At 69.0% G+C, this 14,081-nt stretch overlaps 2 protein-coding genes across 4 annotated transcripts; one reads left to right on the forward strand and one right to left on the reverse strand.

Moving 5' to 3' along the window:
* Window positions 1–103: 103 nt before the first annotated feature.
* On the reverse strand, window positions 104–5,767 carry LOC137849289 (retinoic acid receptor gamma-A-like; the record flags this gene model as incomplete). Its single annotated transcript, XM_068668807.1, is given in 8 exon segments — window positions 104–307; window positions 606–810; window positions 1,190–1,366; window positions 1,595–1,709; window positions 1,711–1,756; window positions 2,311–2,452; window positions 2,520–2,671; window positions 5,521–5,767. Coding segments are annotated over 8 exon segments (1,129 nt in total), but the record flags the coding sequence as incomplete, so codon positions are not given.
* Window positions 5,768–9,773: 4,006 nt separating this feature from the next.
* On the forward strand, window positions 9,774–12,729 carry MFSD5 (major facilitator superfamily domain containing 5). Of its 3 annotated transcripts, XM_068668811.1 has the most exons (4): window positions 9,774–10,094; window positions 10,644–11,603; window positions 11,694–11,787; window positions 12,268–12,729. In XM_068668811.1, the coding sequence occupies exons 2-4, from the start codon at window positions 10,678–10,680 to the stop codon at window positions 12,517–12,519; spliced, it is 1,272 nt and encodes a 423-aa protein (XP_068524912.1). In that variant the 5' UTR covers window positions 9,774–10,094; window positions 10,644–10,677; the 3' UTR covers window positions 12,520–12,729. The 3 variants fall into 3 exon arrangements, with proteins under 3 accessions (XP_068524912.1, XP_068524909.1, XP_068524910.1); XM_068668808.1 differs by having other exon boundaries at window positions 9,779–10,094; window positions 10,644–11,787; XM_068668809.1 differs by lacking the exon at window positions 9,774–10,094 and having other exon boundaries at window positions 10,392–11,787.
* Window positions 12,730–14,081: the final 1,352 nt, after the last annotated feature.

Raw genomic sequence — 14,081 nt, forward strand, 5'->3', positions numbered from 1 at the left:
CCCCCCTGCCCCCCCCCCGTGGCCCCCCCCCATTGCCCTCCCGTGCCTCCCCCCCGGCCCGCCCACCACCCCCCCGTACCCCCACACCGCCCCCCCCCACTACCCCTCCCCCCCCCGGTGCCCCCCCCCGCGCCCCCCCCCCGCGCACCCTTGGTGCTGATGCCGCGCAGGTCGGTGATTTTCATCAGCATGCGGGGGAACATGTGGGGCTCGCGGGGCCGCCGCCGCCGCGCGTACACCCGCAGCGCCTCCAGCAGCGGCTCCTGCAGCCGCTCCACCTTCTGCGGCTCCTCCAGGTCCATGCGGTCTGGGGGGGGGGGGGGGGGCGTCAGGACCCCCTCCCCAACCCCCCCCCCCCCGAAAAAAAAAAAACGGCCGCGTCCTGCAGGACCGCGCCCCACAACCCCCAGCCCCCCCCCCCTCGTCTCACCTCAACTCCCCTGAGCCCCCCCCCCCGCCGCCCAGCCCCCCCTCACCCCCCCCCACACCCCCTGCAGCTCACTGTAACCCCCACAGCCCCCCCACACCCCCTGAGACCCTGTGACCCCCGGCCCCCTGCGACCCCCCCCCCCATCCCCTCAGCCCCCCCCCTGACCCCCCCGCACCGCCGCAGATGAGGCAGATGGCGCTGAGCAGCCCGGTCTCGGTGTCGTCCATGCCCAGGGGCAGCAGCTGCCCCGCGAAGGCGAAGACGAGGTCGGTGAGGGGCCCGAAGCCGGCGTTGTGCATCTGCGTGCGCGTCAGCGTCAGCCCGTCCGAGAACGTCATCGTGTCCTGCTCCGGGGTGTAGCGCGTGCAGATCCGCAGCATCTGGGGGGGGGGGGAGCGGGGGGGTCAGCGCTGACCCCCCCCCAAAAAAAAAACAACACTCCACTGCACGGCCCCCGCCGGTGCAGCGCGTGCACATCCCAACAGCGTGCGGGAGGGTCGGTGCCGACACCCCCCCCAAAAAACACCCCCCCATTGCACCCCCCCCCCCCCCGGCACAGCACGAGCAGATCTGCAGCCTCTGGGGGGAGGAGGAATGGGGGGGGTCAGCGCTGACACCCCCAAAAAAAAAACCCTTCATCGCACACCCCCCTGGTGCAGCGCGTGCACATCCGCAGCATCTGTGGGACAGGGAACTGGGGGGGGGCAGCGCCCACCCCCCTCCCCCGCTGATTCCCGTGCCCCCCCCGCCCCCCCGCACCAGGATGTCGAGGCAGGCGGCCTTGAGCAGCGTGATCTGGTCGGCGATGGTGAGCGCGGTGAAGCCGGGCAGGCGCTTGGCGAACTCCACGATCTTGATGATGCACTTGGTGGCCAGCTCGCTGAACTTGTCCCACAGCCCCAGGTCCAGCTGCACGCGGTGCTCCGCGCTCGAGTTCTGGGGGGGGTCACCGGGGGAGGGGGTCACCAGTTGGGGGTCACTGCCCCCCCCCTGCATCCCTGGCTCTGGCTGCACGCGGTGCTCCAGGGCCACCAGGGGTGGGCACGAGGTTACTGGGGATGGGCATGGGGTCACCAGGGGAGGCACGGGGTCACAGGGGGGGGCATGGGGTTACCGGGGGAGGGCCCCCCACCCGCTGCCCCCCCCAGGGCGGCGGGGGCTCACCGTGGTGTACTTGCCCAGCTGGCAGAGTGAGGGGAAGGTCTCGGTGTGCGCCCTGCGCACCCTCTGGATCAGCTCCTCCAGCGCCGGGCTCAGCTCGCGCCCGGCCGCCTCCGCCCCCCCCCCGCGCCTCCTTCTTCTTCTTGTTGCGGTCATTACGCACGGCTGCGGGGGGGGGGACATGCGGTGAAGGGGGGGGGACACGCGGGGGGGGCGCGGTGATGCTATGGGGTGGGCTGTGGGGCATGGCAGGACCCCCCAGCGCGCCCACCCCGGTGTGGTGTGACTGCTGGGGGTAACAGAGGTGGGGGCTTTCTTTGGGGAGGGGGGGGTTGGGGGGGGGTCGCGGGGTGCCCCCCATTCCCACCCCGTCCCCAGGCTGCGTTTCCTCCCCCCCGCCCTTGGGGGTCGCGGGGACAGGATGTGCCAGCAGCAGGATATCCACATATAGCACAGCGTGGCCTGGGGGGGGGGGGGGGGGGGGGCTACCAAGGCACCCCCCTCAGTACAGTACACCCCCCCCAAAATAAAAAAAAAGCCACGTCCCTCCCCCCCCCCCAATAAATAAATAAATAAAGAACCAACCCCCCCGACCCCACCCTGGGGATGGCAGAGCAGGGGGGGGGGAAAGCTGCAGGTGGGGGGGTGCGGAGCGGGGGGTGTCCCAGCTTTTTTGGGGGGGGGGGGTTCTGATTTAGGTGCCCCCCCGCCCCACGCACCCTCCTTGGACATGCCGACGTCGAAGCACTTCTGCAGGCGGCAGGACTGGCAGCGGTTGCGCGTGGCCTTGTTGATGTGGCAGCGGCCGTCGCGGTGGCACGTGTACACCATGTTCTTCTGGATGCTGCGGCGGAAAAAGCCCTGCGGGGGGGTCAGGAGCCTGGGGGGGGGGGGGGGTGTCCGTGCGGGGGGTGTGCCCCCCCCTCACCTTGCAGCCCTCGCAGGAGCTGACGCCGTAGTGGTACCCCGAGGACTTGTCGCTGCAGACGAAGCAGGGCTTGTAGACGCGGGGCGGGGGCGGCGGCGAGGGGGGGGAGCCGGGCACCATCTCCGGGGGGGGGCTGCGCGGCGCCTCCAAGCCTTTTGGGGGGACACGGGGACACGGGGGGGGGGTCAGCGTGGTGCTGGCTGAGCCCCCCCCCACACACACACTCACACAGCCCCCCTGCGGGTGGATTTTTGCCCCCCCCCCCCCCCCCTCAGTGTCCTGCTTGCTTCAAAGGGAAACTGAGGAACAAGCCGGGGGGGGTGGCAGCACTTTGGGGGGGGCACAGGCCCTAGAGGGGGGGCGTGCCCCCCCCCCACACACAGTGGGAGATGGAGGGGGGCGAGGGGTAAAGAGGGAGGGGACAGATGGGGGGGGGACAGGGGGATCCCCAGGCAGTGCCACCTCCCCTTGTGGAAAGAACGCGGGGGGGGGGGTGTCCCAGTGTACCCCCCCCATGTCACCCTGTCCCTGTGCCCCCCCCCAATCCCCCTGCACCCGGGGGGGGCACTTGTTTTTTTTTTTTTAGGGGGGGTCAGTTTTTTTTCCCGCTTGCGTCTGGGCGCGGCCCCTTGTGCGCAAGCAGGGGGGGGGCAGCGGGGGGGCCGGCGGTTTTTTTAAGGGAAAAAAAAAATATAAAAAGGCGAAATTGCTGAAATTGAGGAAATTCCTGCCCGGGGCCGGCGGGCCCCAAAACGCTCCCAGCTGGGTGCGGGGGGGGCGAGAAGGGGGGTGGGGGGGTGATGGGGCATTGGGGGGGTGTTTTTTCGGGGGGGAGGTGTTTTTTTTGGGGGGGGTCTTTGTGGGGGGTTGGGGGAGTTGGGGGTGGATTTTTTTGTTTTTTTTATTTTTGGGGGGGTGTTTTTTTTTGGGAGGGGGCTCTTTAGAGAGGTTTTACGGGGGTGTTTTTTTTAGGGGGGGGGGGTTGTTTGCCGATCCCCAGCCGCTGGCCCCCCCCTGCCCCCCCCCCGCCACAACCACAGGCACGCACCACACCCAGCGCCGCCCCCGCGCAGGCGCCGCACGGCCGGGGGGGGAATCGGGTGAGGGGGGCACCCCAAAGGCCCCCCCCAGCACCTCCCGAAATATCTGGGTGCCCCCCCGGCCCCCCCCATCCCCCTCCACCCTGCCTCAGTTTCCCCCCCCCCCAAAGGCAGCAGCATTTTTTCCCCTTTTTGTGGATGCTGTGATTATTTTTTTTTTCGGAGGGGGGGGGGGCAACGCAGGCGCTCACACCCCGAAACCTGCCCCCCCCGGGGGGGGCACGCCCCGTTGTGCTATTTTTTTTTTGGGGGGGGGGCCGGGATTAAGCAGGATCCCCCCCAGCACACGGAGCACAGCGCCCGTTGGTGATTTGGGTGGGAGCAAATATTAAAACGGGGGGGGGGGGGGGAAACGGGCGGACCCCCACCCCCCACACCTCTGGGGGGGTGTCCGGGGGGGGCAGCACGTTTTGGGGCGGCCCCGCAGGGGTTAAGTGCCACATGGAGCCGGCGGACAGCCAGCACTGGGCGGCTTCCAGTGCGGGACTGGAACCAGTTGGGCGGGGGGGGGGGGCCCTGCCCATGGAGCGGGGGGGGCCCAGCCCCGAGCCCCCCTCCCACCAAAAAAAAAAAAACAAACAACAACACAAAACAGCGCCGCGTTCCCCAGCATGAGTGGGGCTGGGATTTTTTTTTCTGGGGGGAGGGCAGCAATGGGAGCCCCCCCGCAAAATCTCCCCAGCCCCCCCCGTTACCCCCCCAAAGCCGGGGGCTCCGTGACCCCCCCCCCAAAACCAGTCAGGCACAAATCTCACCCCCCCCCCAGTCTGGGCACCCCTGGGACATGGGGGGGGGGCACACGGGAGGGGGGGGTGCCCCCCTCGGGGCTGTGAACACCCCCGCACGGATTTGCACACCCACCTTGCACACGTGCTGCCCCCATGCACGCCCACAGATGTGCACTCCCCCCCCGAGCTCACCCAGTGCCCCACGGCGTTTGCACGCTCACCCCCTGTGCTTGCACACTTGACCCCCCCACTTGCACACTCACCCCCCCCCCCAGGCACGCAGCCCGCCCCCCACGTGGTGCTGTCACACCCACACACCCCGGCTGCGTCTCACAGGCACCGTTGGCACGCTCGCTCACGCCCACACGCCCGGCACGCACACGCACACGCACGCACACCCGCAGCCAGCACGGCTCAGCCACACGCACTCGTGCACCGTTGCACACTCACACCGTCGCTCACCATCACACATTCGTGCACCATCACACTCACGGCGCTGCACACTCGCACCACCGCACACCCTCGCCCTGTTGCACACCTATGGCCTCACTCACGTGTAGCCGCCCACCTGCACACGCTCTCGCACTCCCACTCACGCTCACAGCTCACACTCGCCCTCACTCACGGGCTCGTACCCGCACACACTTGTTCACACCCCCCTCACACCCCCACAGCCCCGCTCAGTCACTCACCCCCATCCTTACACACTCACCCCCATCCTTACACACCCACCCCCATCCTTACACACTCACCCCCTCGCTCACCCTCACTCCCTCACTTCCCCCCCACCCTCGCTGTCATTTTCACGCTCACCCCCCCCGTCACCCCCACTCCCCCCCCATCCTTACCCTGTCACCCCCACTCCCCCCCGCTCCCCCCCACCCCCTGCTCACCCCCCCTCACCCCGTGCGCTCACTCCCGCTCCCCCCCACCCACTCACGCCCTCCCCCACCCTTACCCCCCCTCCACGCCCAGCCTCACCCCCCCCCACTCCCACTCCCACTCCCACTGTCACACGCACCCTCACCCCCCCTCACCCCCCCCCGCACTTCCCACTCACAGCCCCCGACTCCCCCTCGTCCCCCGTCAGCCCCCCACTGCCCCCCACCCCCCCCACTCCCCCTGCCCCCCCCTCCCCGTCCCGCCGCCCCCCCCCCGGCCCCCCCCGCTCACCGAGGCGCCCCCCCGGCAGCGCTCCCCGCCGGTTGGTGACGTCGTGGAGCCGGCGCGGGGCCGGCAGCGCCCCCAGGCAGCCCAGCATCGGGGCCGGGGCCGGACCGGGACCGGGACAGCGCCAACGGGCACCGGGCACCGGGCACCGCCGAGCGGCCCCGGCCCCGCCGCCACCGGGCCCCGGGCACCGGCACCGGGCGCGGCCCCGCTCGGCCCCGGCCCCGCCACGGCGGAGCCGCGGAGAGACCGCCCCGGGGGGGGGCGGGGCGGGGCGGGGGCACCGGGACGGGGGGGAGCGGGGGGGACACGGGGAGACCGGGACGGGACGGGCGGGGGGAGCGGGAGACACGGGGGGTGCACGGGGGGGGCACGGGGATGGGACGGGACGGGCGGGGGGGCGGCGATGGGGAGGGGCCGGGGGGGGCCGGGGTAAAAGGGGGGGGGCAGGGATGGGGCCGGGGGGTCAGGGGGAGCCGGGGACAGGGGGACACGGGACAAGGGGGCAGGGGGCCGGGGGGGGGGGGGGACACGGTGTGTGGCACGGGGATGGGGGCACGGGGACGTGGGGTGGGACACGGGGTCCTGCAGTGCCCCCCCCCCCCCCGAGTCCCCAGTTTAAGGCCCCAATTAAAGGCCCCGGGCAGTGCCCCATGGATAAGGGGCACTGGGACACGCCCCCTCCCCGTGCACGGCCCTTGCACGCTCCTGCACTTTGCACACCTTTGCACAGGGCCACCCTGGAGGCAGCGGACGGCAGGGCTCCGTGCAAGGGGGCCCAGGGGCGTGCAAGGCTTGCACGAGGAAGGTGTTTCTGCAGAAGTGCAACACAGGCGTGAGTTAGTGCAAGGGGCATGTGCCAAAGGTGTTGCACAGGTTTCACGAGGGCTTGGTGCAAGGATTGCACAGGGGGGTTCCGTGCAAGGACTGCACAGGCGTGAGCTAGTGCAAGAGCTGCACGGGGAGGGATTGGGGGGAGCTGTGGAAGTGTTGCATGGGGATGCTTTGGCGCAAGGGTTGCACAAAGTGTTGGTGCAAGGGCTGCCCAGGGGGTTGGTGCAAAGTTTGCACAGGGACACGTGTGCAAGGTGATGGAGAGCAGCACACACTGAGAGCCACAGCCCTGTGCACATGTGAGGCTTTGCACACCGGCTACAGTCAGGTCGGGGGGGGTGGAGCTGCAGCAGGCCCCTTGCACACGCGCGTGCGAGGCCTCCCTGCTCACGCTGCCCCGCCCTGGAGCACGCTGGGAAGCCGGGAGTGACGCCAACGCCCGCGGCACTCCCAGGGCACGACGGGACACAGGCGGCACGCCAAGGGCCCCGGGCGCTCCCAGGGCACCACGGGACACGGGGCACGCTGGGGCACGGGCTGTCACGCCGGCCTGCGCGTGCACCGGGCCCTACGCCCATGGCCAGGGGACGCCGGGGGGCACAGGACCTCGCATGAGGCCTTGTGGGGCTGGGGGGGTGTGCGCGAGAGTGTGCAAGCTCATGCACATGCCAGACCATGCACAGGTCCGTGAGTGTGCATGGGTGTGCAAGGCCACATGTGTGTGAGGATGGTGCACAAGTGTGGGGGCATGGATGTGTGCAAGGCTTTGCACTCTGGTGGTAGTGCAGAAGTGAGGGTGCACATCTGTGAGCCCGCAGGAGCCCGTGTGGGCACGCACGAGTGTGCAAGCATGCCCACATGCAAGGCCACACAATGCACGATGCTGCACATGCGCATCACCATGCGTGAGCGTGCAGCTGTGCAGGACCACACACACAGAGCAATGCACACGCATGTGATCACGCACAAGCGTGCGCACACCCCTGCCGTGCCTTGCAGTGTGTGTGCTCTCTGCACGTTGCACACACACCAGGTGTGACCCCGGCACCAGCAGCCCCCCCTCACCCTCCTCACCCCCCCGGGTACCCAGGGGCAGTGCAGCCGCGATCTGCTTGGGGGCTGCCCCCCACGGAGCCCCCCCCCCCCGGTGCTGCATGGCTCAGCTCAGCACGGCCCCGCGGGGCCTGGTGCTGCACGGGCAGCTGTGGCTTTGCACAGCTTTTGCACGGCTTTGCTCCGCTTTGCACGGCACGGCGGGGCTTTGCACGGCATTTGACGCCGCGTTGCAAAGCGCTGCAGGGCTTCACGTGGCATTGCACCACGTTGCACGGCCACACACGGCTCCGCACGGCGTTGTGAGCGGCTTTGCACAGCTTTGCACGGCTCGCGCGGCATCGCGTGCCTTTGCACGGCTTTACACGGCGTTGCACGCCTTTACACGCCCCCCCCGGGGGCCCGCCGAGGCGTGGCACGCCGCAGAGCTGGGGGGGGGCCGGCGGCACCTCCCGCCCGGGGGCCCTGGCGCCGCAGCACGAACAAAGCCCCCATTGAGCTCGGGCGGCTCCAACCCAAATTGTTTCCATGACCACATCGCCCCCCCCCTCCCTTCGGGGGGGTCCCCCCCATCCCCTCCCTACCCGAGGCCCCGCGAGGAGGGGGAGGAGGGGCGTCAGCCACGCGCCTTGCACACGCGTGTGCAACAGCGGCAGCCGCGTGCCCGGGGGGGGGTCGGGCGTGGGCGAGTGTCCCGGTCCCAGGTCCCCGTGCCCCCCCCATGCCCCCGTGTCCCCCCACCCCCATGTCCCCCCCATCCCCCGTGACGGGGCTGGGGGGGTGCCGCTGCCTCCCCCGGCCCCGTGCACGCGTGGGAGCGCCCACGTGAACCCCCCCCTTGCCCCCCCCCCCCCCCGGCTGAGCCGGCTTTAGGCTATAAATACCCCACCGGCAGGGGGGGGCAGCGCCATGGGGCTGGCGTGGCGCGGCCAGCGGCTCCGCAGCCCCCCCTGTCCCCCCCAGTGCGCCCCCCCCTGCTGCCCCCCCTGCTCAGCCCCCTGCCACCCCCCTTGTCACCCCCCCTGCTGCCTCCCCCCGTGTCCCATCGCCCCCTGCTGCCCCCCCCCCTGCTGCCCCCCCCTCTGCTGCCACCCCCCCTGCTGCCCCCCCCTCTGCTGCTGCCCCCCCCTCTGCTGCCACCCCCCCTGCTGCCCCCCCCCGGGCTGCCCGTCGCCTTGCTGCCTCCCTTGTCACCCCCCCTGGTGCCACCCCCCCTGCTGCCGCCCCCCTTGTTGCCCCCCCCCCTGCCGCCCTCCTCCCTGCTGCCCCCTCCCCGCAGCCTGCCCCCGCTGCCCCCTCGGGTGCCCCCCCCCGCCCTGCCGCCCGCGGCTCAGCATCAAGTGAGGGGGGCGCGGGGACCCCCCCCCCGGGACCCCGGTGAGTGCGGGGGAAACTGAGGCACGGGCAGGGCGGGGGGGTGGAGGGCGTGCAAGGGGGGGGGGCGTTTGCACGGGGTTAGGGGTGAGGAGAGCTGGGGGCGACTGCACAGGGCATGGGGCAATTGTGTGGGGGCTGGGACAACTGTGCAAGGTGTTTGCCCCCGGGGGGGGCAGTTACACCAGGTTGGGGGTAGTTACACCAGGAGGGGGGGCAGTTACACCAGGAGGGGGGCAGTTACACCAGGAGGGGCAGTTACACCAGGAGGGGGGGGCAGTTACACCAGGAGGGGCAGTTACACCAGGAGGGGGGCAGTTACACCAGGAGGGGCAGTTACACCAGGTCGGGGCAGTTACACCAGGTTGGGGGCAGTTACACCAGGAGGGGGGCAGTTACACCAGGAGGGGCAGTTACACCAGGAGGGGCAGTTACACCAGGTCAGGGCAGTTACACCAGGTTGGGGGCAGTTACACCAGGAGGGGGGGCAGTTACACCAGGAGGGGCAGTTACACCAGGAGGGGCAGTTACACCAGGTCAGGGCAGTTACACCAGGTTGGGGGCAGTTACACCAGGAGGGGGGCAGTTACACCAGGAGGGGCAGTTACACCAGGAGGGGGGGCAGTTAACCAGGAGGGGCAGTTACACCAGGTCGGGGCAGTTACACCAGGAGGGGGGCAGTTACACCAGGAGGGGGGCAGTTACACCAGGAGGGGCAGTTACACCAGGAGGGGGGCAGTTACACCAGGAGGGGCAGTTACACCAGGTCAGGGCAGTTACACCAGGTTGGGGGCAGTTACACCAGGAGGGGGGGCAGTTACACCAGGAGGGGCAGTTACACCAGGTCAGGGCAGTTACACCAGGTTGGGGGCAGTTACACCAGGAGGGGGGCAGTTACACCAGGAGGGGCAGTTACACCAGGAGGGGGGGCAGTTAACCAGGAGGGGCAGTTACACCAGGTCGGGGCAGTTACACCAGGAGGGGGGCAGTTACACCAGGAGGGGGGCAGTTACACCAGGAGGGGGGCAGTTACACCAGGCCCAGGAGGGGCGGGCGGTGCCGAGCGACCCCGAGTGGAGCCGAACGGAGCCGAGCGCCTCCGACAGTCCCTGAGCGCTGCCACGTGATCTCATGCCACGTGACCTGGCGGCCACGTGGCGCGCGCGGCGAGGGGCTCGCCCCCTTCCTTGAGCCCGCGCATGCGCACGGCCACCCAGCATCACCCACTGCGGGCGGGGCGGGAGCGGGGCCCTGGTCATGTGACGCACGCCAAGATGGCGGCGCCCACGGAGGCGGCCGGCGCCAAGCGGTAGCGGGTGCGTGAGAGGCGCCGGGTGCGCAGAGGGGCGGGTGAAGGGGGGCGGGGGGGGGGCTCTGGTGGTTTTGGGGGGGGCCCTGGGGTTTTTTAGGAGGGTTGCGGGGGGGTGGGGGGGTTAAGGGCTCTGGGGGGGGGCCTGGGGGGCCTTGGGGGGGCTCTGTGGGGCGGGGTCAATGGGAGGCTGTGTATGAGGGGGCCGGGGGGGTGCACGGGGTGGGAAGGCGGGGCCGGGGAGGGGCATGGAGGGGGTGAACGGTGTGGGGGGGGCCTTTGGGGTGGAGAGGGCAGCGGGTTGGTGTTTGGGGTGGGGCAGCAGGGGCGTGCATAGGGAGGGGGGCTTGGGGGAGGGTCCATAGGGCGGGGGGGGGCAGCAGGGGGTGCGGGGCTCAGTCCCGCAGCCACCCAGGGGTGCGGAGGGTGGGGGGGGGGCACCGTGTGCCCAGGCCGGGGCCTCCTCCTATGGCCCCCCAGCCCCCTGCCCATCCCAGGGGGGTTCCCCATCACCCACTTTGCCCCCCCAACTTTGTTCTCCCCCCACACCCTGCAGCCACCCCCGGGATGCCCGCGGGGCCGGGCGCGCCATGCTGCTCGCCGCCTACACCGCCCTCGCCCTGCTGCTGGCGGCGGCGCTGGGGCTGGAGCTGGCCGCCCGCCGCTCGCACCCCCCCGCCGCTGCCGCCCCCCCCGGCGCCAACCCGGCTTTCGCCCGCTTCCAGCGGGGTTTCCTGCGCGGCTACCTGCCCGCGCTGGCCGCCGACTGGCTGCAGGGGCCGTACCTGTACAAGCTGTACCAGCACTACGGCTTCGTGGAGACGCAGATCGCCGTGCTGTACGTCTGCGGCTTCGCCTCCAGCGTCCTCTTCGGGCCCGTGGCCGCCTCGCTGGTGGACGCGCTGGGCCGCCGGGCGTCGTGCGTGCTCTTCTCGCTGACCTACTCGGCCTGCTGCCTCACCAAGCTGTCCCGCGACTACCTGGTGCTGGCGGCGGGCAGGGTGCTGGGCGGGCTGTCCACGGCGCTGCTCTTCTGCGCCTTCGAGGCCTGGTACGTCCACGAGCACGTGGAGCACCACGACTTCCCGGCGGAGTGGGTGCCTGCCACCTTCTCGCAGGCGGCCTTCTGGAACCACGTGCTGGCCGTGGGGGCCGGGGTGGTGGCCAACGCTGCCGCCGAGTGGCTGGGGCTGGGCCCGGTGGCGCCCTTCGTGGCGTCCATCCCGCTGCTGGTGCTGGCGGGCGCCGTGGCCTTGAAGGACTGGGACGAGAACTACGGCAAGAAGCGGGCGCTCGCCAAGAGCTGCGCAGACGGCCTGCGGCGCCTGGTGGCGGACCGGCGTGTGCTGCTGCTGGGCACCGTCCAGGCGCTCTTCGAGAGCGTCATCTACATCTTCGTCTTCCTCTGGACGCCCGTGCTGGACCCCCACGGGCCACCGCTGGGCATCGTCTTCTCCAGCTTCATGGCGGCCAGCATGGTGGGCGCCTCGCTGTACCGCCTGGCCGTGTCCCCGAGGTACCGCCTGCAGCCCGTCCACGTGCTCTCGCTCTCCGTCCTCGTGGGCTTTTTCTCCCTCTTCATGCTCGCCTTCTCCACCAACCCCAGCCAGGAGAGCCCAGCCGAGTCCTTTGTGGCCTTCCTGCTCCTCGAGCTCTCCTGTGGGCTCTACTTCCCTGCCATGGGCTTCCTGCGGCGCAAGGTGCGAGAAAAATCTCAAATCATTTTCTTCAGACAGGCTCTTCTGTGCGGCTATTTTATTTGCGCTTGCAGCGGTGGCTGTCCTGCCAATTAGGAGTGCATTTTAGTTATCAAAGCCTAACCTTTTATTCCCTATTCCCCGACACCCCATCACCTCCCCTGTTTCCTCGTGGCTGAGTACCGCAGGTTCACAAGCTGCTTGACACTCCTCTATACCATACATCTACCATTTTTCTTGTTTTCAACCCTTGCATTTCTCCTTTCCTACGTTTGGAGAACTTAGGATCTTTGTTTCACTGTTCCCATGCTGCTCATCCTGTTTGTCTCAAGCTTCCACCTTATTTTGGAACAGCGAGGTCTTCCACTGTCCGCTTATCTGCTTCTGCTTCTCTGCTTCTCCATGTTATAACTCCACAAATCCCCTGGGGCACAGATAAGGAATTCTCTACTGCAAAAAAACATGGCTTTGTTTCTCACAAAGGCGATCCCGGAGAAGGACCGGCCGGGGGTGACGAACTGGTGCCGTGTCCCGCTCAACCTGCTGGCCTGCCTGGGGCTGCTGCTTCTGCACGGCGCCGACCACGGGCCCGGCACCCGCAGCATCTTCTCCGCCTGCTGCGGCCTCATGCTGCTGGCGCTGCTCGCCGTCGTCGGCCTCTTCTCCGTCGTCCGCCACGACACCGAGCTCCGGCTGCCACTCCCCCAGGGCCAGCCCGACGCCCCCGAGCTGTGATGCGGGAGGGGGTCCCGGGGGTGCCGCGGTGACCGAGGGGGAAAGCCCCCCCGGCTGGTGACCCCTGTGGTGCCCCCACCCTGGCGTCCTGCCGGGGACGGCACTGGAAGCACACAGGGACGGAGCGCCGCAGGGTGAGGGCCCCCTGCGCACCCCTTCGCCCCTCACCTTCTCTTCTTTTTCAATAAAATAAAGCGTTTCTGCACGTGCTTTCCCTGCGTGAGAGCCATTCCGTAGCCAGTAATGGGCTGAGGCGAGGCTCTCAGCGAAGCTGGGGTTTTGTTCACGGTGCTGGGCAGTCCCCAGGCAGGAGTGCCCCTGCTGGGCACACAGCACGGTTTGTCGGTTGCTTGACTTTCTTTCACAGAATCCAAGAATATCCCGAGTTGGAAGGGACCCACGGTGAGGGGGCTGGAGAACAAATCTTATGAGGAGCAGCTGGGGGAGCTGGGGTTGTGCAGCCTGGATATGGGAGGCTCAGGGGCGACCTTATTGCTCTAGAGGTACCTTAAAGGAGGCTGTAGAGAGGTGGGGGTTGGTCTATTCTCTGCCCAGCCCCCCTAGAATTGCTCAGCATGACCCCAGATTGTCACAGGAAGCACGGCCACAAGCACGACAGACACCAGTCCGGCCAGATCATGCTCCATTTTAGTGCCCGAATAGCCTCACTTTTCGAGTGATCTTAACGGGGGCAGACAGCGTCTCACACAGGATTATCAGGCAAAAGCACTCAGCCAAACAACTGCACGAAAACAACCCCACCTGTTGTGATTAGCAGTCACGCAGACCTTGTCCTTGACAAAAACAAATCCCTCACCACCGGATGGTACGGAATACCCCTTTGGCCAGGTGGGGTCTGCTTGGCCTGTCCTGGCTCTGGCCCCCCCCAGCTCCTGCTGCACCCCCAGGCCCAAAACGCGGCACCCTAACAGCTGCTGGGGGGGACGTGACGCCTGTTCTGGCTGAAAGCAGGGCACTGGGTGCTCCAGGCCCACAGCCTGCCCACTGCCCACAGGCAACGCACGGCCTTCGGTTGCCGGCCTGTCAGGTGTCAAATTTGACTTTTAGCAAGCGGTGGGGGGGTGAGGTGGGCTGGGAGGGGGGTGAGGGGGTGCTGGTGCTCACAGCCCCACACCCCCCCAGTTTACAGCCCTGCCACAGCCCCTGCAGCTTGGGGGCAGTTCCCAGAACCGCTCCGCAGCCCCCTCAGCGCTCACAGCTCCCCCCAGACCCCCCCAAACGCCCTCCCCAGCTCCCCCCCTCAGGTCTTAGGGCCCCCAACCCACCCCCCCCGGGTCTGCTCACATGCCCCCCACCAAGCCTCAAGCCCTACACCCCTCCGGAGCCCCAAAGAACCCCCCCCCCAGCCCCGCCTCAGAGCCCCCTCCCAAGCCACAAGGGCCACCCCCGGACCACCTCTCAGAGGGCCCCCCCTCCGCGAGCCCCTCCCTTAGGCCCTTAGGCACCCCCCCAACCCCTCAAACTCCCCCCCCATTGCAGGGGTCCTCACCTGCCCCCCCCTTTGCATGGGGTCCCAGTTTGCCCCCCCAGTTACACAGGGT

Source organism: Anas acuta, unplaced genomic scaffold, assembly GCF_963932015.1.
Source record: "Anas acuta unplaced genomic scaffold, bAnaAcu1.1 SCAFFOLD_268, whole genome shotgun sequence".
NCBI lineage: Eukaryota > Metazoa > Chordata > Aves > Anseriformes > Anatidae > Anas > Anas acuta.

Bases quoted from the DNA above. Each gene is read 5' to 3' on its own strand.
- MFSD5 (XM_068668808.1), top strand. From the start codon at position 10,678: ATGCTGCTCGCCGCCTACACCGCCCTCGCCCTGCTGCTGGCGGCGGCG. The intron at 11,788-12,267 runs GTGCGAGAAAAA...TTTCTCACAAAG, and splicing joins TGGGCTTCCTGCGGCGCAAG to GCGATCCCGGAGAAGGACCG.